Source organism: Mesoplodon bidens (assembly GCF_964165515.1).
Source record: "Mesoplodon bidens genome assembly, chromosome: 16".
NCBI classification, from domain to species: Eukaryota; Metazoa; Chordata; class Mammalia; order Artiodactyla; family Ziphiidae; genus Mesoplodon; species Mesoplodon bidens.
In genome coordinates this window covers 17,349,193-17,375,955 of record NC_138173.1, presented here as the reverse complement: position 1 = coordinate 17,375,955, position 26,763 = coordinate 17,349,193, and the positions used below count along the sequence as shown (strand labels likewise).

Sequence of the window (26,763 nt, the reverse complement as noted above, 5' to 3'; positions counted from 1 at the left end):
GAAATACGGAACAGAACTTGCAGCCCTCATACAGTTTAAGATCTAACTGGGAATATGAACACACATCCGCAGAAAATTCAATTAAGAAGAAACAGATAACTCAATGCATGGTGATTTCTTAAAAGAAAACTTTATTGATTTAAATATGATGAGCAATTCCCAGGGAATTACTTGCAACTTTTCTCCCTGTTCCTTGAGAGTTGTTTACAAAGCTTGATGGCATCTTTTGCCTACACTCAGGTACTAATGGTAACAACAAATCTCCTTATTTAGTGCTGACTGTTTGCCAGGTAGTCTACAAAGCCATGTGACGTGTATTAAGCCAATCAATCCTCAGCAAGACCTGTGAGCCAGGACTGTGACCCCCTCACGTTCCAGATGAGGAGTATTTAAGGCATGAGGTGCTTCTGTGCCTGAAGGACCAGCCTGTCCTCCAGTCCCAGAGCCATGATTTGCAAGGCTGAGGCTCCAGAGGCCCCTCTTCACCACCACACGCTCCCTCTACTAATCCAGAATAGGGGAGCCAAGAGAGTTGGGCTCAGAGAAAGGGGCAAACCCTTCTGAATCTTCAACAGCTTCAAATCAGGGCTCCCAATGGTCATTTTTTGTCAGTAGCAAGTAACCACAAAGCGAACACCGACGTGTGTTCCAGGTGTTCCAGGACTTTAAACGCTTTAAATGTATGAGACCATGCCTTTTTCATACAGCAGGAACAGAAATGTGTTACTTGCTCAGTGAATCAAGATTACATAGATATTTGCTGTGGATTTCCCGAGAGACAGTCCATGTTCTCCAGGGGGCGGGGAGTGGCTTATAATACCGTCAGTAGGTGGAGCCTCATATGGTAGTCTCAATCTGGTCTAAATTGAAAAGATATACATATACATATTTATTTTTTTATTTGCTATTATTTTTTATTTTTTTAACTTTTTATTTTATATTGGAGTATAGTTGATTGACAATGTTAGTTTCAGGTATACAGCAATGTGATTCAGTTATACATACATACATGCATACATACATGTATAATCGAATCACTTTGCTGTACACCTGAAATTAACACAACACTGTTAATCAACTACACTCCAATATAAAATAAAAAGTTAAAAAATGAAAAATAAAAGCAAATAAATATATATTTTTTCACGTCCTATAAATCATTACTGCTAGTTATAATTAATGAAATATTTAAAAATACATATTTATATACATGAATATAAATATATGTTATACTTATTTATAGTAAAGGTAAGGGGGAAAAAAGCATCTTCCATTTGAATCGAATGAGTCCTGGGGAGCTGAGGTGGGAGAAGGCCCTCAGGAATGTCAGCTCTGAGCCTCATTCCAGGCACTGAAGCCAGATAAGGTCCAGGGCATTTCCTTGACTTGGGACTTCCCTGCTTTCGTGGAAGGTCTCATGTTTATGTGTCTAGATTTGTCTTTTTTTTTTTTTAAACCTGCATTTGTCTATCTTCTCTGATTGACTTTTTTTTTTTAAGCAATCCTCCTTAGATGCCCCTAAAAAAGAGGTATCTGGATTCATCTGTGCCTGGTTGTATTTTTTCCCAAATGTTCCTTTTTTTAGACAGCACCAAAGAAGTTAATTAATTATAAGGATGGCTGAGGACAAATCTACCTTTACTAGCATCCTCAGACTGATTTATGCATGAAAGCAGGTTTTTTTCCCCCCCTGAGGTATTCTATTATCTGTTGAAACCTAAATTTTGACAGCAATTTTTCTCCAAAGTTTAAAACAAATGGGTGGCTAGGATAATGTACTCATAAACCTCAGTTTTAAGATGAAAGACACAAAATGTAAATATTCTGGATGCTATTTTGTTGAATAAATAACATACTCATTCATAGTTTTGTCATTGAATATGATTTGGTCTCTCTAGAGAATTATTACAAGAGTCTCCAGCTTCATCTTTCCCCGTTGTACATTTTAGCACAGGAGCTGGGGGGGTCCATGACAAGGTGAGTCAGATCACCACTGCTCAGAACTTGCCCCTAGTTCCCCTTCTCCCTCAGGGACAAGCTGAAAGTCCTGGGACAATCTGACAAAGCCCTCCAGCACCTGGACGCCCTTTCTGTCTCTGACCCCATCTCCTCCAAGGCTCTCCCAGGCTCACCGCGCTGCATCCCCCTTGCAGTAGTCCAGGTTTCTCAACCTCGGCACTACTGACACTTTGGACTAGATGGTTCTTGGTCACGGGGGCTGTCCTATGCACTGCAGGATACTTAGCAGCATCCCTGTCCTCCGCCACTAGATGAGAGCAGCACCCCTCCCCCAAAAGTAGAAAACCACAAACTCCTTCTAACATTGCCAAATGATTTCTGAAGGATTAAATCACCCCATGCTGAGGACCACTGCTGCCAGTCATGCTTCCACTGCTGCCTGTAACCCTCTCCCCCAGACATCCACGGGCATCCTTCATTTCTTCAGAACTTTGCTCAGAAATAACCTTTTCAGTGAAGCCTTCCTTGGAAAGCCGATTTGAAATGAAACCACCAGACAGACCCCAGTCACTCCTTAACCTTGTTTCTCACTTTATTTCCCCCCATATCACTGACCACTTTTTAATGTGGTACAGTTATTCATTTATTTCGTTTATTATCTGTCCCCTCCCTCTAGAATGTAAATATCATAGTGGTGGCAGTAGGTTGTATCCATTCTGTTTGAGGTTTGCTCCCCAGCACCTAGAACAGAGCCTGGTGGTTGCTCCGTAAATATTTGTTCAATAAAATAAAGGTCATCTGAAGAGCTGACCATACACACCTCCTCCCTTTCCTGCCTGCAAAGTCCAGATTTTACATAATTTTGTTCTTTTTATGTGTTTTCCTGTTTGCTTTAGCATTAAGAATGCTCAAAGCCTGTTGCCCTCCCCCACCAATTATAATAGGCACCTGTGTCATAAATATTTTATAGGCTAGTCACCCCAGTTTCCTCTTTATTTTTCTACCCATATTTCCTTTTTGTCTTTTATCTATCCATCTATCATCTATCTAGTCTGCTTCTATTTATCTATTCTATCTTTCTGTTTAGTCTATCTTTCCATCTAGTTGATTGATCAATCGATCTATCTACCTACAATCCATTCAGTCATTTATTATCCTGTTGTGTTATATATCTCTGTAAGATACATTGAATAATTTAGGGAAAATGAGGCCTGGCAGTAAATGTTCTTAATTAAGAAGACGATTTTTTTAACTGCTAATCTCAATTTTAAAATCTGATGTATTGATTTTGAAAGAATTTTTATTATTTTATTTTAAATGTACACATCAAGGAACAAATGCTGTTCCAAATACTTGTCTCAATCTTATGCGCAGAAAATGTCACTCTTCGTGAAAAACTAGTCATTAAAAACCGTTTATTTCCCATGAGCGATAGTGTTCATCTAACCTCTCCCAAGTTATAACATTTCTAACAAACTTGGGAGTTTCTGAGGTTCGGCATGGAAATTTTGATGGCTGAGACTACATTTACCTTGAGTCCAATTCTTCCTGAGCCAAATAATTATTTGCAATCAAATATATTACTGTTAATGCATCATAATGACAGCCCTTTAGGAGGTCAATGATCTGTGTTCAATTTCATACCCTACTAACAGATACTTAGATAAGAAATAGGAGTCAGTGAGTCCAACCAGAAAACACAAAGTGGTAGTCTGATCATTTCCCTCTCCCAAAGCACAGGCACTGTCTGGGAACAAGAATAGAGCTATTTACAGCTGCTCAACTTCCAGGCAGTTATATTAATGTTGGTGATCAACACGAAGGCAGACATCAGGGGAAGAGCAGTGAACACAAAGGCTATGCTGTAATCAAACTTTGGAATGGTCAGCTCTTTCTTTTATTTTCATCGTTTCCATTAATAGGACCCATTTCCCCAAAATAGGCTTTTTAAGATTTAAATTTTAATCTGTATTCCAGGTTCCATTTATCTCAAGTATCACTATCACGAAATTTGGATAAATCAATAAACATTCATTTAATTTGCTGCTTTTCAAGGGTTAGATTATAAAAATGAGATGAAGATAGTTTATTCCCTATACATGGATGTTATCTTCACAGTCTAATAAAATGACTTGAAGTGCAACAGAAGAATACCCAAAATTTATGGGGAAAAAAATTCCTCTTGGTGATAGTTCCAAATGAATTCTTTTGAGTAATAATGGTAATAATAATCATAATGCTCACATATAATCTATTCTAGGTGGGCCTGTGGACCAGGGGTTCAGCTAACTAGCCCATTTAATCTTCACAATAACTGTATTAGGTACAGATCGGTATCCTTGTCACTATTCTGCTGAGAATCTGAGGCTCAGCAAGGTCACCAAGTCGGCCAAGTGGCAGAGTCAGCCCTCCGTCCCAAGTTCATCTTACGCCTGAGCCTGTGCTTCTCATCACTGGGTCACCCCACCTACCCTGCAGCTTCCCACCAGCCACTGACAGGTACAGGCCCAAACGTCACCCACCTATGACCTTCTGTCGGGGTGCAGACTCTCAGGTGGGCGCTCAAGCCAGAGCAGTACATGGCCCTGCCTGACCCTTCCAACCCCAATTCCTACTTCTGACAGCTTTCCTGATGTCCCGTGCCTGCATCAGGCACCTTAATCCCTTTCTTTTTGCCTTTGTTCATGCTTTCTCCCTCTTCTCCAAATATTTTTCTATCCTTCCTACTTAATTATCTCTCATTTACAAAGCTTTCCCTATCTGTTAAAAACTGACAAAATTCGGGCTTCCCTGGTGGCGCAGTGGTTGAGAGTCCGCCTGCCGATGCAGGGGACACGGGTTCGTGCCCCGGTCTGGGAGGATCCCACATGCCGCGGAGCAGCTGGGCCCGTGAGCCATGGCTGCTGAGCCTGTGCGTCTGGAGCCTGTGCTCCGCAACGGGAGAGGCCACAGCAGTGAGAGGCCCGCGTACCGCAAAAAAACAAAACAAAACAAAAAACTGACAAAATTCGATCCTTCCTCTGAAATGCCAAATGCCTGGTGATAAAAAAACATTCTCTGATCATTTTATATCTATCAAGTTTGTCTCCCATATAATCTCACGATCTCTTCAAAAATGCCTTTTCCCCTGGTCAGTGCACAAATAACAGCAGAACTGGAAAAATACTTTAACTTGACTGTTTCTTTTTGCAGTGGAATTGCAGAATTAAATTATAAAACAAGGCTACTAAAAACTCTTAAAAACTGAGATGTGATAAAGTCAAAGGAGTTAACAAATGAAAACAAATTTACTTTTAGCAGCTCTCTCATTAAAATTCTTAGAAGACATATATAAGGCTGAAAAGTTTCTTATATACAAGGTAGCTCTTCAACAAATCGTTTTATGAATTATTAAACTGAAACATGTCAAAACTACTTCCTAAGAGACTAGGGAATTTAAAAAGGCTCTTTCTAAAAAGTCGAATTAGAAAATACCATCAGTATGGTGAAATATCAGAATAATATTTGAACATGCCTGATGACCAAGTGGCATGCTGATAGCAAGCAATTTTGAGACAAAAAAGAATGCCTCATTTCTATTTTTAAAAACCCTCAAACTAGAAGTTTCCAGGAAATATCTTTTTGGATTACAAATAAAAGTAAGTTCTCCCCTAAGTTGACACCATTATGATTCTTTTAGCTTTTGTAGTAAAAACAAAGATTCCTGATCTCCCTTTTTTACATTATGCCATTAAGAATTTATTTTTTCAGACTCTCTTCATATTCCTACAAAAAGACATCATATTGGAGATCTGTCTGAACTCAAATCTTGGAATTATCCACATTCGTGACTTTCCTGAGTAATGGGATAACACAACTTGGGCCCAAGGTCCTCCAAAGGGAGGCAGATGGAATGCAATGAAAGGATCTATCCATCTTCTAGAGGGCACAGAAGGACTGCCCGTCCCTTGGGGGCCAGATCCAGCCCTCCTCCCCTGGTTCACACACAGGCTACCTTTCATCTATGACAAGAGTTTCCAGAACCTGCAGTTCAGATAAAATGAGCAATCTTAGCGAAGCAAAGCCTCTGAAAGCTTGCCTTTCAGCAGCACCTGATGCCTTCCTTTGCATAAACTCGGTGGCATACAGAGCAGCCTACATGCTACTCTAGATGGAGAATTTATACAAAGTAAAAATGGAAAAACCACATCTATGGCTGTCAGCCTATTTCAAAAACATGAAGTCATTTAAAATGGGTAAGATATCCAGCTTCCTTGAACTGCCTAAAACAAACAGCATTATTCAGGTCTAATCACTGGGATGAGATCCTCAACCTCTACCTATGTTGTTTAAGCTTCATAAAGAAATAGAAATACTACGAAACATCTGGTCTTGCTGTTATGTCTGCCCGTCAGTGCCATTTGCTGGCAGGTACGGAGTGGCCAGGAACAGTGCTAAGTGTCAGGAACTGAAGATGAAGGTTTGTAGTCTGATCCCTCAAGTGTGACAACCTAGCTGAGGAGGTGACAGGCAGAGATAGAATCTCTACATTACAAGTATAAAGAAAGAGCTAGGGGAAAACAGGGGGGAGAATCAGAGGGACATCACAGCAGAGGGTCATCTGAGCTGAGACACAAGGAAGAACAGAGAAGGGGCAAAGGGCATTCCAGATGAGGAAAGCAGTGGTGGCCACAGGAGCATGCCAAGTGTGTGCAGGTGTAGCTGTAGCCAGTTTACAAGGCACCCTGTGCAAATGAGAAAAAAGGTATCCCCTCTGGATGGATGGACTGCTTGTTGAGTGCAGTAAATACCTGTCTTAGACTCGAGCCCTGTCTTCAGGAATGGTTGACAGGTTAGAATAACTGGAGCACAATGTATGAGGAATGGTAAGGCATGTGGCTGGATAGGAAGGTTGGATAGGAAGAGTCTTAAACGCAACGCTAAGGAGTTTGAACTAGGGTGCAGGCAACTGGGGGGAAAATGAAGTGAGAAAGTCCAGTTAGTGACATAGCCACAATCCAAGTAAGAGATGATCAAGGTCTGGACCAGGGCAGTGGATCCAGTGGTCCCGATGGAGTAGGAAAAAATAAAAGTAAAATAAAATAATAAAATAAAAATGTTTTAAAAAGAAAAAGAATGGGATAAGTAAAGGCGAAAGAGCTTGCAGTAGGGACCAAGTATACATTTAGTGGGAAAAGGAAGCCTCCATGGTTGTAATCAGCATTCGAGATTCCAAAGGTAGTTTCCTCCCTGTGCTAAGTGAGCTCAAGATGGGGAAAATTTAAGCTGGGACTGAATGATGGGTAGCTGTCCTGCATGACACCCAAGGGTACAGTAGGAAGATGATTTTTGGTCATAAACCAAAGACTTCAATGACTCTTGGGCAGTGACAAGAATACTGGACAATGATGAGAAAGGAATGACAAATACAACTGGACAGGAAGAAGAACTATGGGAAAGCCAGGTTTCCGACGGAATGGATACAGATCCCAATGTGCCACTTGGTGAGGGACAAGAGATACAAATTTGATATTTCTGGGTTTCAGCCCTCTTAACTGTATAATGGGATTATGATGTCTTTTCACGGCATTGATACAAAGTAGCGGTAGGCAAATCATGGCCCATGGGCCAAATCCAGCCCACTGTCAAGTTTTATTGGAACCCAGATACACCCATTTCTTTACGTGTTGTCTGGCTGCTTTCACACTAGAAAGAGTTGAGTAGTTGTGACCGAGACTGTATGGCCTCCCAAGCTGAAAAGATTTACTATCTGGCCCTTTACAGAAAACGTTTGCCGACCTCTGCTGTAAGCGGCCAACGTGAAAAACCCCCAAGTTCAGGGCTTCCCTGGTGGCGCAGTGGTTGAGAGTTCGCCTGCCGATGCAGGGGACATGGGTTCATGCCCCGGTCCGGGAGGCTCCCACATGCCGCGGAGCGGATGGGCCCGTGAGCCATGGCCGCTGAGCCTGCGCGTCCGGAGCCTGTGCTCCACAATGGGAGAGGCCACAACGGTGAGACGCCCGCGTACCGCAAAAAAAAAAAAAAAAAAAAAAATCCCCAAGTTCAGTGTATGACACACAACAGACACCCAATATAAATTCTTTCCCTCCTGCCCTTTCAGGAAGGTCATCCTTATTACTGAAGGGACAAGAAAATGTGGTCTCCACGTCAAGACTCTGGACTTCAGGGAATGAGGTTCATTTTTCCCAGGTTGTGAAGGTAGCAATATTGTTAGGAAAAAAATGGCTCAGGATAAAAGACAGAGTCAAAGGGTAGCAGGAACACTGATGATATTAGGAAGTTATAGTTAGACCTCACAGAGGACTTTGAAAACAGAAGCTAACAGAGCCTTGTGAAAAGCATCTGTGACTGTAGCAGGTATCAATTAACCACAGTCTCTTTCCCCAGAGTTAAATTTCTACTCAATCAGAAAGCTCTGCAGATAGTGACAACTATTATGAGGGAATGGAAAGGAAAAACAGCTTCATTTGCACAGGCAGAGCTCATGGATTAAGAGAGGGCATAGGGTGGGTGAAGAATCAGATTCTCTCAAACAAAGAAAGAGTACTGTTGAGACACTGCTTTTAAAGAGTCGAGAAGAAAGAAGTCTACCTACTCTCGGGCTCTGATGCTTTAGGATAAAGAAACACAAATGCCTGTTTATAAATTAAAGACAAAATGAAGTCTGGATTTTTTAGGTTGCTCGACCTCTCATCTGGACGCTTCACACCATCCAATTTCACTGAAATCTGGTAGACATCATCTCCTGAAAAGGTGTACAGCCAGGCTAAAGACAAACGTGAAAGCCAGACGCAACCAAGGAAATTAAATGGAAACCAAGAGTTGTTCAATAAGGTGTCACCAAAACAGGCCTTGATGAGCAGGACTCTGGAGGGGACCTGCGGGGCTGTACGTGGAGTGGGCAGGGGGACAGGGTTTCTTCTGTAGTCGTGTGGAAGTGCTGACCCAGGTAAAGGGGCTGAGAAGCAGGTAGGTAGCAAAGAGGACGAGAGGAAGGTGAGCCTCCTGAGACAGAGAAGAAATAAGAGCTGGAAGGAAGTAATAAAGGCATTTCTTCACGTGGGCTGAGCTGCCATAAGAAAGGCATTTGGATATTTTCAAATGGTGGCAATATGGCACCTTGGAGAATGTTTTTCTGAACGAAAATGACACCGTGGCCACCCCATCACAGCCAGGTCAGAATGTCTGATAAAGGGCAGAGACTGTCATCTGATCTTCGGACTCAGATGTATGCCTCGAAAGGCAACAGGGTAGAAAAGTTCATCAACACTTTGGCATTTGCCGGATAGCTTAACAAAGACAGTGAAACACAGAACCCAAAGCAATTTTTTCAGAACCCAAAGTAAGATAACATTTCTTTTTTTTGAGCACGTAAACATACCCGAGATAATGTTTGCTCCCCTTGAAGCTATCTCATGCATAATCTACACACAAAACTTTGAAAAAAGAAGTGTAGGTGATTAGCACTTTGTAAATACGCCATGCAATTGAAAATATTTATAATGGCTCATGAGCAAGAGTTTGAAAAATAAATACCAGCGCTTAAAACAGATCTTTGCTTTGAATATTAATATTATGCATAATGCAATTACTTTACTTATAACATACAATAATTTTCACACCTGCAGAATTCATTTAAGAAATATAATAAAATGTGCTAGCTTTTTTACATAGCAAATATGTTAAGAGCAAATTCACGTTACCTAGATTGTAGCTTACTGTTTCATATTTTCTTTCATTGCATAGGTAGTTCATTCCATCTATAGCAGAGCAAATGATCACCTTTTGAAAAACAAAATTGTCTATCAATATTTTTCTGCCTCTAAACTAAAAACTGCACTGAAATAGAACAGGATGCTTACCTTAAAGATATTATGCAGGTCTCTGCTAGTTTCCCAAAGTGAAATTTTCCATTGGATTAATGAAATACATTTAATTTATCACAGCACAAATCTGTTGCTATACTTCATAGATAGTGGCATTGATTTATTTTCCAATTCAACCAAAGTCTGGCTGAAAGGATATGTTTGGATACCAATGTATAAGTTAGATAGTCCTATACAAAATGTTGCCAGAGTCTTAGTGGTAACTCTAACATATAAACTAAAATATGAATGTTTAAAAAAAAAAACTAATTTGAGGAACACATTTGGCTGTGGATTTAATTTAGATGACACCAGACAAGACAACTGCACATCAATACCCAAAACCACACTCTAGGTTTTATATTAATTCAAAATAAAACAATGATCAGAAGGTCGGAAGATCTTTCATTCATATGCAAATATCCTGAGGTTGGCCTGCAGTGAAGGATGCTCTAATCAAGCAACCCCATTCGGCACCGCGCTGGGATTACTTGGCTGTCCTTGGCACTGCTGTGGCGCAAGCTTGAGAAGCTATTTAAAGTAGCATTCAACACTTGTTGTGTTGAGAGTGACTCAACAAGACATAAGTAAAAGCATGAAATCCAGGGTGGCAATGACCTCTAGCATCCTGAAACAAAATCCTGGGACAGTGATGGAAATACTTCTTCTTGCTATTCTTGGACCATTAGGACACTTTCCATGGACTTCATGCCCAATCAGGCTATCATAAAACTTTATATTCTGAATGAGCTGTCTTGTTTGGATGACAAGTTACACCTACCCTAAGTTACCAAATACAGGTTGAAGTTCATTGCATTTTTGTGCAGGTGGTTTTTTATTATATAATATGCTCTAATGGCGAGGTGGCAGTGTATATGAGTAACTTTCTCTCTCTCTCTCTCTCTCTCTCTCTCCCTCTCTCTCTCTCTCTCTCTCACACACACACACACACACACTCTCTCTCTCTCAAGAACAGACCTAGTTCAGGTACCACTAGGTAAAGGCTGCTGCTACCTGGTTTGCCCACCCTAGACACAGAAACTTGACCACAAACATCAGCTGGATCTATCTACTTCAGGTACCAGTCCTTAGTAATATCCAGAGTTGTTTCATTTAAAGTTTTATAAAGACATTAAAGGGGATGATTTAAGAGGGAAAAAAAAATCCATTCATTTTCTGCACTAGCTAAGGAGTTCACTTAAACACAGATGTATCCACAGCTGCAAATAACTAATACACAGGTGCAGAGTCTGACAGAGTTCTGATGTTAGCTTTCAGTGCTTCCTGGAAAAGTTTTAGAGGGATGAGAGCAAACATCTTCCTCTCCCACATTTCCACTGCCTGTCACTATAGTTCTCTGTTCCTAGCTGATCTATGTCTAGCTGCTTTATTCTAGATTGGTTATGCCTGTGTATCAAAGCTGACAGAGCAACTGCAGAGAAGTCTCCACCTCCTGAAGTTCTTCAAAGTTCTGACTGTCAACTATAAAGTTATCATCAACTACAATGTTACAGATACAGGAAGTACAGTTTGTCTCCAATGGCCACATGCTCCGTGGAACATGCTGGCGACCATGACCTGGGAACTCCTTTATCCTTCTCAGCTCCACTGCAGAGGCAGGGAGGGTTTTAATGACCACCCAGGCTATCGGTGGGCAAGAATAATTTCCAGGCTGACTGCTGCCTTAAAAGCTCGTATCATTCTTAGAATATTTAAATAGGATATTTTAAATGAAGGATGTGTCCTGTATGAATCTCTGCGATACCATATGATCTCCTCTATAAAATATGGGAACTTAGTAAGAGTTAGTATATATGACAGTCAGAGGAAAGAAAAAGACTGGGAGAGATTAACAGTGCCAAGTGGACAGCTAAGCTCACTATCAAAGTCACTAGTTGCCTCAGACCAACCTTACATTATACAGAATTCAGACTTATGCCTCGGCACATTAAAGATTATTGAATGTCACGGAACTCTAGGGTTAGTTTCAAAAAGAATAAAACCACCAATGCTAAATCAATGCCTAAATCAAAAAAATCTATTGTAATCTATGGTTAATTCATGAATTGTACATTAGCAGTTGGGTTTATTTTTCCCTATGTAATCATATTTTGATCAAAAGGGAATTGTTATTCCAGTAATTGATCTAGAATCAACTTTATTATTTTGAAAATATCTTTCTTATCAGTCAGAATGGTCAATTCACATGAGTATACAGACAGAGCCTCAGTGTTAAGAATGGCTCTTACCTTGAGTCACTAAACAAGTTTCTCTAAGAACAGATGGGCAAATTTTTCTAATCATGAACACAAATTTTGTTTATGAATTTCAACTCTATTATTAAATTTTAAGACTGTCATTTTTTAATTAAAATTATGCAAAACATTTTTCAGAAAATGAAGCACTCCCTAGTGTTACTGGGACAATTTAAAACATATTTCTTCTAGATCTATTTTTTGCTTTTAATTCTTTTTTTGTTATTTTAGTTGAATTCTTAGCATATGTATTTCTCGTGAGCTTCCTCTTTTGTGGAACAAGGTGGAAGTGTAGAGGAGTTAAAAATAAATGGATGTTTTTTCTTTTTGATGATTCGATTTATGCAATATTTAATATTCAATAAATGTTCAATATTTTATATGCAATACTTAATATTCAATAAAAATTGGCTAATTTGACATTCCATTAAAAACAACCTTATATTAACAACTTCTTTGGAAAGAGATTATTTCTTTTCATTCTATACGACACATATTTTTGTCAAATATAACAATGCTAGTAAAAGGGGAAAGATCAACAACATTCAAAGTAGCATCTTCCCATGTTCAGTTCCAATGCAACGAACTGCTCTATCTGTATCATACCACAGCACTAATTGATAGCTAGCCTGAATACCCTAACATGCTGGGGGAAAAGTTAAATAGTAATAATATAAATCCATACGGATGAGGCAGAGACTACCCATCTCCTTGAGTAATCAAAGCAGTTACAGACTGTACTTTCATACACTTATTAGATGAAACTTTCAGGGCCAAGTTCCACTAGACAGCGTAAATGCTTAAAAGTTCAAGTACAGGCAAGCTCTCTGAGGTCAAGGCATAGGCACCAGGGGAACTTTCTTATAAACTCTTCGCATTTGGAAAGTATTTGTTTTGCTTCTTTTTTTAAAATGGGAGATAAAGCTCAGATATGAACACTTAATCTAAAACATGATTCAAACCCTTCTAGAGCCTTCCAAAGCAGAGTGTTAAACATTCATAATACTTATGCTTACCTAAAATAGTACATCCGTCACTTTATAAAGTCTCTCACTTGAAAGAAAACAAATCTGTTAATAACCAAAGCAGGGTACATGGATTTTCAAAACCAGAATATTTAAATACTGCCAATGTACTCTGTTTTGTGATAACATTAGAGAATGTAGAAAGAAGTCCCTAGTTTTTTTTTTCTTTGAAAATGATAATTACTTACTGAGGTTTAAAAATCAAGCTTGAAAGAAATCTGAATGTCTTTTTTTAATATTAATAGAAACCAATGATTTTTCAGAAGAGATGAAAAAATTGCTTGAAAATTAAGACTGGCCCTCTTCAGATGTAACCAACGAGCAAAGAGGAAATGAAAAGTACATGATTCGTGGATAATTTCTTTTTTAAAAATATTCACATGTAAGGTGATCATATAGTTTATTGTCCAAACTGGGGCCCTTCTTAAGAGTGAAAGGAGATATTATAAATAATTAGACTAGGACAAAGTCTAATAACTTTAACTGGGGTATTTTCAGCAAAACACGACTTCTGGCACTCCGTAAAAGGACATGGGACGTAAACGTTTTATCAATTTCTTCCTCTTTTCTCACCCTTCTCTTCCTGATCAAAAGGGCAGAGAGTGGTACATTTTCAAGGCAGTTTTTTGGGGAAAGCAAAGAAGCACGGATCTAGAAATAGGACCACTGGAACCAGACAATGGAATAGTTGAGACATTTTCATCAAAACCCAATGTTATTTTCTATCTTATCTGTTTTATTTTCTTATACCTAATTTCCTCAAGGCTTTCAACCTGTTCATCTGCAGGTTTCCTATTTTAAAAAGGAAAAGTGTATCTCCAAGTGAATCCTCCACAGACTGGCCAAGTTCTGTTAAGTTACCTCCTGTGAGCACCTCTGAACCCTTGTTCCCTGTTATCAGAAAAGCACAAAAACCTAATCTGTGCAGTGGGGATACAGAAAGGAAAGGCCAAGAAGCGAAAACCGTAAGCATTCAACACAAAAACAGCAGGACTGGCACACTAATTAGGCCATTGGCAATCGGAGGTCAGAAATGGAGTACAGCTCAGTCCCCATAGGGGCCCCAATGTAGGGAGATTTCTGAGTGTACTCACATTGCATTGTTTACTTTGGGGGGCCCATTCATGGTTTTGATGGCTACTGTTATTGTTAATCACTAAGAAAGTCATCAGAAAGCTAAACTGAGGGTTTTGTATGGACAGAGTTGTTCTACTTGACTATATATATATAGACATATATACACTACATATATATGTGTGTATATACGTCTATATATATATATACTATGTGTGTGTGTGTATATTTACGCACAACATGTGAAACTTCTGTTCTTGGACTAAAAGTAAATCATTTATGGCTCTGTTCTCATACCTTCCTTTTTTTCATTCAAAGCATGAGAACAACTTATCCATATACTAGAAACAGAATCAGAATGTTAAGCATTCTTTTCCTCTTGAAGAGTACACAGGAGTTTTGTTTTATTTGGATTTATTTTCTTTCTACTGTTTCCATGACTTGAAAGGCCCACACTCTAATTCCATCAGAAGAGAGAGGGCGGTTCTCAAGGCTACCATCGAAGGCCAATGAACAGGCACCATCCCCTAGGAAACTCATGACTTTGGTCTCTGGCTCCTCAGAGACCTGGAGCTCCAGGGACAGACATCCACCCTCACCAGCTTCCCTCTTGATCCAAGGAGGACTGAGGTCTTGGGACCCTTCTCATGCCTGCTCTAAGGGCTGTGCTGCACCTTGCCAGTGATGGTGGCCATGTGGATGCCTTGGAGCCCATGAGGCGATGCAGGAAACACGGTCACCTCTTTCCCTCCATTCTATGCGTTTTTAGTGTCATTGCCAAGAGGAGAAAATTGGTTCTTGTGGGGAGGGGGTGAACCAAATCTTAGGTATTTCAGTGGTTTGTAGCCCTTCAAGATCCACCCTACCTGACAAAAATCGTATTCCTTCATATGCAGTTTCTTTCTTTAGGGAGAATTTAAATTTAGCTTAATTTTTCTCCTTAGTGGGTCATTACTGAAAAAAGTTAATCATTCTCTAATCAATCATCCTTTCCATTTTCCTGAGGATGAGAGACAGAGAGAGAAAAGGGGGTGGGGAAAGACAGGAGAAGAAGAGAATGGGAAAAAATGTACCCCTTAAATAAGTGACAGCTCTGGATAAATGGGGAAATTGGAGAGGGAAGCAGATAATCAGTAGTGGCCCCCATCGACCCTGGACCCTGCCCAACAGGGCTGCTGGGTGGCGCTCTGTACCTGTAGCTGTCCTGGCTCAGATGATCAGGAATGTCCTTCTGCAGATTTCGCCTTATACTGTCCTTTTCAAATAAGGGCTGCTTACAGTCTGGTTTCCTGACCAGACCCCTGGGGTTGGCCTGTTGGCCAGCACTGTCCTGCACACCACGTCCACTTACTTGCTGGACTGAGGTTTGCCTCCTGGGCTCAGCCATTCCTAACTGGGTTTGCCTGAAGACCCGCTGACTTTGCTCTCGACCCTCCTCAGATATCCTAGTGAGGGCGCTGTAGGGTACTGAGTCTAATTCCTTTCAGCTCTCAGGTGGGCTGCGCTTCTTCCTGGTCATTTTTCTTCCAAGAGGCTGATAAGCCCTCCTGCCGTAGAACACGTTTCCCTTACATGAACACTTTCAAACACCTCTTAGACCAGAGTCGCTGTACGCAGTATCTAAAGGGGAATATCTACTGCAATTCCTTCGGGAAAAGGCCAAAGAAAAGAGGAAAATGTTTCCAATTCAGAGGCTGACTAAATTGTCCTGGGCTGGAAGAGGTACCGGATCAAGTCTAATTCCAAATAACTGTGCAGGAAACTGGCAGCCAGTTAAGCCCATGCACGTTCTCCTCCCCTTGTGTGTTCCTATGTCAGGCATCCCAGAGCCTGCAATTCCATGTCATGGCAAACTAGAGATTTGTCCCAGCCATTCCCCAGGCCCATTTACCTGGGCCCACATTCACAAATAGCCTCTAATGTACACTTTGTACATTATCTCCAGGTGAGGGAAAATACACAGTCACTAGATACAGAGGACTGAAAAACAAAGTCCATCCCACAGACATAAACTCAGGTCCCATTACTAGATCACACCACACCCCAGAAAACTACCAGGCGTCTCTTAGTCCTATTACCATTTTGTGAAAAGTACAATTGAATTGCATGGTAATCTCTGAATGTATAAAAATGTTAATTTGTTAAACAGAGACATTTTAAATATACCACACTTTTAAACTCTATTTGGCATTTTTTTCAGTTATTAATATACTAGAAAGTTCAATTAATAGAAATGACACCAAGGAGCATGTTCTATAGGAACTGAATTGCTATTGTTAGGGTCATACCCAACTGACAGATCAGTTGGCCTTGCAATAATTTTATATATCACAGTGGCTACACCTAGCATGGGCTGAACAATTATTACTTAATAGATTACTGAGCATTTAGTCCATGTCAGTGAATAGGTATTTTAATTTACTGTGGAATATTTGATAGAAAAGGTCAAAGTTTTCTGCTGTGCTAGGGATTTGGCAAGTAATCTCACAACATTTATATTTTGTTACAGAACTATTATAAATTATAAAATACAGAAAAACCGAAAGAGAAAAAAACCAAGTATTTTCAAGTATATGAAATCCCTGTTTAAGTTAAGAGAGTACTGTTTAAATTCTGGAGAGAAGGGAGTATGTTTCTACACGTCTAGTCTAATGTGTATAGCTCACAAAGAACAATCTATATACATTCGACTGAATTACCAATTATTACTGAATAAGCGATAACTGAAAAGGCAAGGTAAACAGGTACTTTCCTCCAAAGATATCTTACCTCCCAAGCAAGTGAGAAAAAACACATAGATTCCAAGCATTCCTACACAAGAGTTTCATAGCACAAGCAGGATCCTGATGTACCCATAATATAGTGAGGGCTAGAGTACCATCCAACTGAAGCTTTGACAAAATGAATTTTTCCTAAGTTGTAAAAATACTATTCACACATTTTCACACACACACATAGCATTAGCACTCCCCACACCAATAATTATTCTCGAAAAATAACAAGTTACATGACTTGAGAAGAGTACAGGAAAGGTAGTGGTTTACATAAGGCATCACACAGAGCTATTTTTAAAAGGCTCCAAACCTCAGGCAAATGAACAATGCTTTCACTTAACTACCATGTAATCAAATGTAAAGAATTTGCATAATATTTCCCTATTCAAACAGAGAGGGAAATGTAGACATTTAAAGAAACAAACACAAATCCTTTATGGAAATTTAGTAGAGAATCTGCTTAGGTTAGCAGAGGTTCCCTTAGCTTGATTAATAATTCGGAACCAACGGAACCAAATTTATTATTTATAACTACATAAAAGTTTCCAAAACCAAGGTCCTTGGCTGCTGGGTAGTCTTTAGGTAGATATCTTATCTGTACATACATAATTTGCAAACATAATTTGAAGCAAGTTTAAACACTCTGTCTGACGTACAGGGGTATATAGTGGTGTATTACAGACAATAGGCCATTATCAAATCACCTTCTTAGAGATCAAGACATGGCTCTGCATTGCAGCTCTATCTACAATAGCCAGGACATGGAAGCAACCTAAGTGTCCATCGACAGATGAATGGAGAAAGAAGATCTGGCACATATATACAATGGAATATTACTCAGCCATAAAAAGAAATGAAATTGAGCTATTTGTAGTGAGGTGGATGGACGTAGAGTCTGTCATACAGAGTGAAGTAAGTCAGAAAGAGAAAAACAAATACTGTATGCTAACGCATATACATGGAATCTAAAAAAAAAATGGTTCTGAAGAACCTAGGGGCAGGACAGGAATAAAGATGAAGACATAGAGAATGGACTTGAGGACATGGGGAGGGGGAAGGGTAAACTAGGACGAACTGAGAGAGTGGCATGGACATATATACGCTACCAAGTGTAAAACATATAGCTAGTGGGAAGCAGCTGCATAGCACAGGGAGATCAGCTCGGTGCTTTGTGACCACCTAGAGGGGTGGGATAGGGAGGGTGGGAGGCAGACGCAAGAGGGAGGGGATATGGGAACATATGTATACGTATAGCTGATTCACTTTGTTATACAGCAGATACTAACACACCACTGTAAAGCAATACTCCAATAAAGATATTAAAAAAAAAAAAAAGACATGGCCCTGTGTCTAAAATTCAGAGATTAAATGAACTCCCTCATCTGGGAAATGAGATTATTGACCTTTTCCCATCCTTAGCAGAAATTCTTCAGAAAAAAATATGTATATGTTTGAAATTTTTTTCTATAACAATACTTAATTTTAGGTATGTGTTAATAATGTTATCAGCAAATAAATCACATGAACCTTTCAAATGTTCTTGGATTTAGCTGTGATTTTTACATATTTGGTTACCTCCCTCTGGAACATCTGGTGGTACAATGATTTATTCCTCAGTTGCCTAAAAGCTCGAAAGAGTTCATCTGACACCCAAAACCCTCCCTTCAATCCAGGGTTTATCTTATTCTGCTTCAAAATTCACTCCATATTTTTAGTAGTAATTCAAACGTGTAACTTAAACACTTGACATTGGAAAGAACAGTAACCTTTCTCAACCAAATCCCACATCTCTCTCTTTCTTACAGATGAAACAAAAGTAAACAAATTATTCATAACTACAGAAAGACCTAATTGAAATATTTCATTTGCCACAAAATGTGCATTTCCTCATTTCATACAGCAGAAATAACATTTTATTCCATTTAGTTCCACATCCTGGCAAGAAAGTAAAATGCCTTTAGAAGTCAAAAGATGCAAAACTAGAAATATCAATCGGTACAAGAAGCAGCTTTATGATCGTCTGCATTCAGCCGGTTATTTACAGTATTTATATGGTATAGAGTATCACGGAGAATTTTAATTTCCAGTCAGAAAGCACAGAGAATCAATTATGTTTCTGTCACCTTTACCGTTTATAAGAAAAGACAATTGAAAAAAACAGTAAGTAATCCAAAGAATTTATAGGATAACACACTCTTTTCTCTACTGCATATTCCATTTTCTTCTAATCTGCATGAAGTATCAATACTGCACTTCTACAGCTAAAGATGACCCTTTTGGCTTTTTTCTTACAATTCATACTGAAATAAAGAACTAAATAAATGAGATGAAAATCAGTTTGCACTAACCCTCAAAGCTCTAAATCAAAGTAGATAAACAGAGTCATGCCGTTGAACTAAATACTGAAATTAGTGGCCAAAAATTTTACTCTGAGATTTAGATGTATGCAGGCCCAATGGAAAAATATGAATTGACCTTCATGTTCAGCAAACACTCTGTGAACTCTGAGATACAGGAACACCTCAGTTGTGGACACATTTATACACCAACAGACAGAAACATCACTGTCAGAGTACACCTCACAAGGGGAGGTCGATGGATGCACGCTGACCTTGATTCACCCCTACACTGCTTCGTAAGGCAGCTCCTTCCTCATACGTGGAGCCCCAAGTTCACCGAGCTACACGGGGCCATGCTCTCCTGTCTCCCCAGCACCTCCAGAGAACCAGACCAGGAGGCACCTCCTCCACCTTCAATGACAGCACCTGGCTTCTCTTCGGGATGGAGCCCAGGCCTTTCTGCAAGACTCCACGCCTGATGGATCTGAGCCGTGCCCTCTCCTCAGCCTCCAAGTCACCAACCCCTCGCAGCGCCAGGGTGACCTGAACTCTTCATCACCCTGCTGCCTTAGTCTAGGCCTACATAATAATAACAGGAAATAGTAATGCCATCGTATGCCTTAACAGGAAGAATAACTCGACTTGACTCCATACGATCTTGGAAAGCATGTCTGCCTGCACAGCCATCCTGGGTTCTCTTACCCAAACATCTTAAACGAAGAAAAACCACGCTCTCTAGAATACAGGTACCACCTTTTCGGACGGCGCACAGGAAAGCAAGCAACGCTCTGCTTTTCGTACCTTTGCAGCCACGGACGAGTTGGGCTTCTCCAGCAGGTCCCACAGCTTCTTCCTCTTCTCCGGGCAGCACGTGTTATCAAACTCCTCGCCCTCCCGCTCGCGCATGGTCTCCGCCTCCCGCCGCAGTTCTTCGTTCATTTGCTCCTTCTTTTGATGATACCTGGCTTGGCAACAGGATTCTAAGTAGATCTCATCGATCCCCCAGTAATCAAGCTCCTGGCCGAAGGAGAGAGCGCACATTTCTTCCATCATGTGGAGTTTCCCTGTCCGGTAGAAATTTAAAATGGAAGTGAAGGCTCCAGGGTGCCGATCAAAGAAATACTCGTTCTCGTTCAGGTTGTAGTCATCGCACACCTCCAGGAGGCTCTCGTGCGTGTTACAGTCCCGGAGCTTCCCCAAGCGGGTCCTGGGCAGCCGGTCCAACGTTCTCCACAGGACCTCGTGGTTGAGGCCCCCCACATTGATTTTCACTCTACGGGAGCACGTTTTGCTCCTAATGATGTCCACCGGTTCAGGTGGAAGAGAAAGTGTCGACCTTGATGTCTTCCTGTTTAAGCCAGGGGGTGCCTTCTCTGCCATTTTGGACTGAACAGAGGGTCCTCAAAAGAATGAGCCGCGGGAAGGTCAACTCAAGCAATATCCCTGCGCGACAGGCATTTCCACGGATGCACCTGGAAGAAAGCAACCACAAGCCCTTTGGTTACTTGCATTTTTCCTAAAGCATTTCCTATTCTATGGCTCACTCTGTTGTTCGTGCATAACCTGGAGGTATAATATGAATTACCGTCTCTCGATGGAGATGTACATCTTTGCTTTCAGGTATAAGGAGGAAACGACAACACAATGTACTATGCAGAAGCAGCTGTGTAGTCAATTTTATACACCTATAGGTTGACAGCTCCCAAATTTGTCACCAGAGACCTCTTTCTCAAGCTCTAGCCTAAACTATCCCTGTGCTGATCAACTCTTCCCAGATAAAACACAGACACCTTAAATTAAATTGACCACACCTCCACACACAAGCTAAAACTCTGAGCGATCCTGATCTATCTGTCCACATGCAAATAAGCACCGGGTCTTAACCAACTGTACCTCCTAAACATTGCTGAAGCCCTCCACCTCCATTACCCAGTCCTGGTTACCACCGAACCATGATGCTGATTCAAACCCTCAGCATCTCTTGCCTACGTTTCTACAATGGCACCTGAAACTGGATCCTGAGCTCTGGTTTTATCTACACAAAAACTATTCTCCACACAGCTACTAGAATGATCTAAGAAACACATTTGACCTGACCATGCCCTACTAGATCTGACCTAGCTCTCCACCTTCACCTCTCATTCCTCCCTCATCACCATATTCCAGCAGCCCCAGACCACACACACTGTTTTGTTTCAAGCTCCTGGCCTTCATTCATGCTGTGTCCTAGAAGGGCCTCCACATTTCCCATCTCCCTTTGACTAACTGTGGCTTGCTCTTCAAGACTCAGCTCAGATATCACTTCCTCTAGAAAGCCCCCCATAATACATCTCCTCTGTGATCATGTACCTCTGTGAATGTCTCTTCTATTTCATCATACCACTGCAATAACACCTTTCCCAAGGATGCTGGGAGCCCTTGAAGACAAAGACTATCTTCTCTGTTATATCTTTATCACTGAGCACAGTGCTTATATATTGTGAGGGTCTGATAAATGTTAGTCAGTTCTTTAATTGTTTTCCACAAGACAGCTGACAAGAGATCTCATGGGGAAAATGTATATGGCCAGAAAAATGCATAAATGGAGTCATTTGGATCACTTGCCTAAAATGCATCTATGTTTACATGTTATGTGTATATATGTTTGTGTGTACATAAGATATGTCAGAATGTGTATATGTGTTTATATTCTTTGACCCACAGCTCTTTTCTCCTGTGTACTAATTCTTTAAAACATGACTTCTCTAATATTCCCTCTTATTGATCTATGCTTCTGATCTGCAGCAGTAAGCATCTTCTTATTTGATCTTCCCCTACAATGTTTTTGCAGAAAACCATGGTGCTTCAAGCAATTCATCCCAAATACAGCTTTCAATGTAAAACACCATGTTTCACACAGTCAATGGCTTATACCAAAGGGAAAAGCTTTTAGATTTAAGAGGTACTTATAATTAGATTCTCTTCTAAGATACACACCAATTTCGGCATGTCTTTGGTTTCTCCACTCCTGTAAGTTAAATTTATTTCTCCACCTGGAAGCCAAGTATTCTCTCAAATGAAAATAAGTCAAATTTATGAAAAAAAATGTAGCTGGACTGTATAAGAAGTATTTCAAATACGGCTAAGAAATATACTTGCAATGGGAGTTTTTTCAACTACGTAGTTACAGAGATATTTAAAGCATATACATACACACTCTCATTGCAGATGATAAAAATGCCTATTTTTACAATAAAGGAGAATTACAATAATTTAGGCAAGTATCAAATTCTCTAAGCCTCAATTTCTTAATCTACAAAATGAGGATAATATTATCTACTTTATAGGTAGTGTTATGACAATTAAATGAGATAGTTTATGTGAAGGGCTCACTACAGGGAGGTATATCTGAATAGAATAAGAAAACTCACATTCCTCCTTTAAGTGTAGCTTCCAATCAACTGCGCAAAAGCTATGATTAAAAGCTATACTGATGTCTATTAAATAAATGCTAGCATTTAAATTTTTTTCCCTTATACATACGTTCAGTCCCCTCTAATGGATTTTAAGCCTGTAAGGCCAGGAATCATTGCTCCCAGTTTTTCTCTACCGAGCACTGTACTTACACATAATGGGTAATAGCATGTAACTTTGATGCCACTGATGCCGACGTCGAAATTTTGTATTCAGATGGCAATGGACAACACACACACACATACATGCACCCCACATACAGCATGCGAGAGAGGGCACAGTAATACTATTAGGATTGGGCAAAACAACTGAAAATATTAGATATGGGCAATTCGAGTGGTGAATCTGAATGTCTGTTCTCCATCAAATTACTTGGTTTCAGGTGCAATGATACCTCAGCCATCCATATAGACTATGTGAAGAGTCCATATGAATAATAAGCAGGAAAGCTAATCCATTTTTAATTTGGCTACACATAAACATAAAGTGAATTCACTCTTTGTAGAATATCATGACTTATACTAATGTGAAGAAGTGAGATGGTCTTTGAACTGATTATGGTACCATATAAGAGGTTTTCCAGAAAGACCGAGAGCAAACTCCAATGCAGTACAAACATCTCATGTTTACGGTCAAGGGCTTAGTGTGACTTCCTTTCTTGTAAAAGCCATTACTAAAAGCATAAATGCTCTGTCATAGTTACCAGCAGGTCACCATTTATTTCAAATAATTTCACACTCATGACCTACAGTGAATTCCCCTTTTTGTAGAGTATGTGTCTCAAGTGAAGAGAGGTCATAAGACTTAAATTTCAAAGTATCTTCTTTACTAATCAAGAACTTTCTATTATAAGAAATCCAGTGTTGATTACAAACCCCACAATAAAAGACAGCCTGAAATTCAATGCCCTCTCTTCAAAGCAGGGGTGGAGAAATTTAGCATGAGTGAATGTAACCTGTTGATTTTATTTTCTTAAAGACTTAAAGATGATCTGTTGTGATTGTTACTGTGATTAAAAATTTTTTATTCTCCCTGGGCAGAATATTCTGCTTGTGACCTGGTAAAGAGTAGAGACTCAAAGGTGTAAGTTCTCGAGCAGTTGAAGAGCTGTAACTAGTGTTCAGAGTTAATCAGCCTTTCAGAATAGTCGTAGTACTCAAGTGGTCACAGTTGTAAGCCTGTAATGCAGGTCAAGCCCTGCTCAGCAGTGCCTTAGAAACGCGCTGAGCCTTTCTGTCTACCTGCCCGCCCGTCCGCCCACCCTTCTTCCTGCTCTCTCTTCCTCTGTATTTTTTCTCTCTCATTTTCCCATCTCTATTTCCCCACCCCCCACTTATCTCTCTTCGGTTCCTCTCCCTCTCTTCCTATCCCGTCCCTAGATCTTTCTATCCTCACAGCCCCTTAACCAACCACAAAACCAAACTCTATCTTTTCAAACTTGTACATACTTTGTGAAGTTTTCTACATCCTTAATAAGAAAACCTCCTGAGCTGAAAATACCATGTTGCTCTCCAGAAGAAGCGAAAACCATCTAAACCAAGTTGCTTTTTATGGGAGGTTGTATGAGATTGCAAAAGGGGTTCTGCTCTCAGGCTCACGACCCCTGGGTCTAGTTGGGCTGCCCTCCTGCATCCCCCTCACCTTTCTGGTTGGACTTCAGTTTCTTCATGCATCAAACCATGGCATTTCCATGCCTACAATTCTTTCACTTCCTATGACACTTGGTTAATTTTTTTCCTCTCGCTATGATTCTGTGGCCATTGCCACCCTTCCTCTCCAATCACCATCCTAACTTCAGATAGAAGTAAACATAACATAGTGCCGCAGAGTCCATGAAGACATTTTTTCATGTCTAGTTTCTTAAGAAAAGGTGGTTTTCATATTTCATTTCAAGAGCCCTTTAATATTTATGAGGGCTTGAAACAGACTGCATTCAGAACATCATAAAAGTTTCATTCATTTTATTTAGTGTTTCTAACTTTCCATTTTTAATCTGTTCTTTTCTGCCACGTTAATTTTATTTCTAGCAATGAATCTGTCCGTTCACTGTGTCTTGCCACTCGAGAGCTTGCAAAATTTTTGTTTTTAATTTTAGTAATTAAAGTGGATACGATGCTGTTTTCTCATGTTTAGTTTTATAAGTGAAATGCTGTCTACCAGAATAATTTTATCCCATGAGAATCAACCACGTAATTCAATTTAGTGTATAAGTTTAATATAAAATGTAATAATTCCATGTTTAAACTGTGGAGATGTTATACAACTGTGTAGAACTTATATACACAAATAGATATAAGCTGAACACACATTTTTATGTCAAGGGCAGAATCTTAGTGAATCTTTTCTTTGGGCTGTTTGCTGGTTTATTTCACCTCGTTCAATCAATTCAAAGTCAAGCTTGCAACAGTCAGTCGACCAGTTGCAAATGTACTAAACATCCCTTCATCAGTCTGTTAGAGAAAAAAAGTGACTCTTGAAACAATAAACAACAACAGACATTCTCATTTTGCACAGCTGCACCAGTCTAAACCAGCAGCATGGAATTATGCTGCCACCCGTTCAGGGCTCAACCTGACAAAACACAACTTTCTGATCATGGCATCATAATTACTGCTTGAGACTCCAGGTCTGAGGCAGGGGAGTCGGGGGTGGGAATTTTTTTTTTTTTTTTACTGTAGTCTCAAAAATACTACCATTTTGTCATATACTTGATACTTCCTTAGTGTAGCAAGGCAGGATGAGTCCCATGTGCGATTCTGTGAAGATAAAAAGCAAATCTTTCTAAAGACCTAAGTGATGTTTACCATTTCCTTTCTGTGTTGCTGGTACGGGCTGAGCACACACTTGCAAACAAGCAGCTCCTAGACCTTTAAGTCTAAATCACTCTATGTATAGCTCTAAGGCATTTTCTTATATTTTTATGTATGGTATTAAGTAGTAAATGCATGTTTCTGGAACAGCTATGTCTGTTTCAGAGAGTCGCAAAGATTATTTGCAGTAGCTATCTGGAGAGAAAGGCACCATAACAGGTAGCTGAAATGTAATCAATGCTTAAAAAAAATTACTACTCCCTAAATTTTAAAAAGCACCTCCAGAATTTACTAAAAGAAAAAGAATAAATTTATAACCAGTGAAAAACAAATCAGATTTATTTTAAAGTAAGGTCCTGGAAATCTTCAGCTATCCTAAGAAATTCAACAAACCTACTGAAGTACTTTAGAACTTGGCCAGAAATACTAATGAATTTATACTGTTTATTGTTTTTTAATATGTCAGGTTCTAGTAATAACCAAAACACTGTCCTTGTCCTCAGAAAAGTGGAAGTAGCATTTCTTTTCTTCACTGAAAGGCTGCTAATATCAATAGGTTCCTCGATTTTAGCATAACTATTTACTCCTTAGTTTAAATCCAGGACTTTTATCCTTGGTATACCCGATGCTTTTTTTAGATACACTCAAACAAAATCCTAAAAGCTTTGCTTTCAGTGGTCAAAGGAAGCACTGTGTTGCAGTAAGAAGGAGAAAAGACAAGTAATAAGTAGAATATGTAATATGAGCATCTTTCCATATCATCTATGTCTCCAACTAACCAAATTTATAAATAAACTATTTTATTTAGACACATAATATGAATTTTCTTCACCAGAAGAGAGAACTATTTAAAGAATTAGCTCCTATATATACATTTGCTATAATTAGAGAGTAAAACACTAGGTTTGCCTTTAGAAGAATGGCCTTTTATAAGACATAGCTCATGAAAAATCCTTCTCTATGCTGACAAATATAATACTAATGTTATATTGCATCTTAGACCTTTTAAAAACTACAAGGTATAGTTGTGGCCTGAAATTTTCAGTCTGTTTCAAAACCCACCAAAAAAGGCTTAGACTTCATATGAGCATTCAGCCATTCAGCTGGTGGAAGATTTTCTATTATGACGGTAAAAGTGCCCTTTATGTTGGGGCCCAAGACATGTTCTTTTAAATGTCTCCTTTTGCAGAAGTCTTCCCAGAGCCACAG

The 26,763-nt window shown here is 39.8% G+C and overlaps 1 protein-coding gene across 1 annotated transcript in view; it reads right to left on the bottom strand.

Annotated features, from left to right (window-relative positions):
• Window positions 1-20,671, bottom strand: part of KCNB2 (potassium voltage-gated channel subfamily B member 2) — a gene marked incomplete at both ends in the record, with an annotated part of 372,969 nt that extends 352,298 nt beyond the window's left edge. Inside the window, one exon of the mRNA XM_081258151.1 lies at window positions 20,093-20,671. Within this exon, the coding sequence (XP_081114277.1) occupies window positions 20,093-20,671 (579 nt within the window). The remainder of the gene's footprint in view (window positions 1-20,092) is intronic.
• Window positions 20,672-26,763: the final 6,092 nt, after the last annotated feature.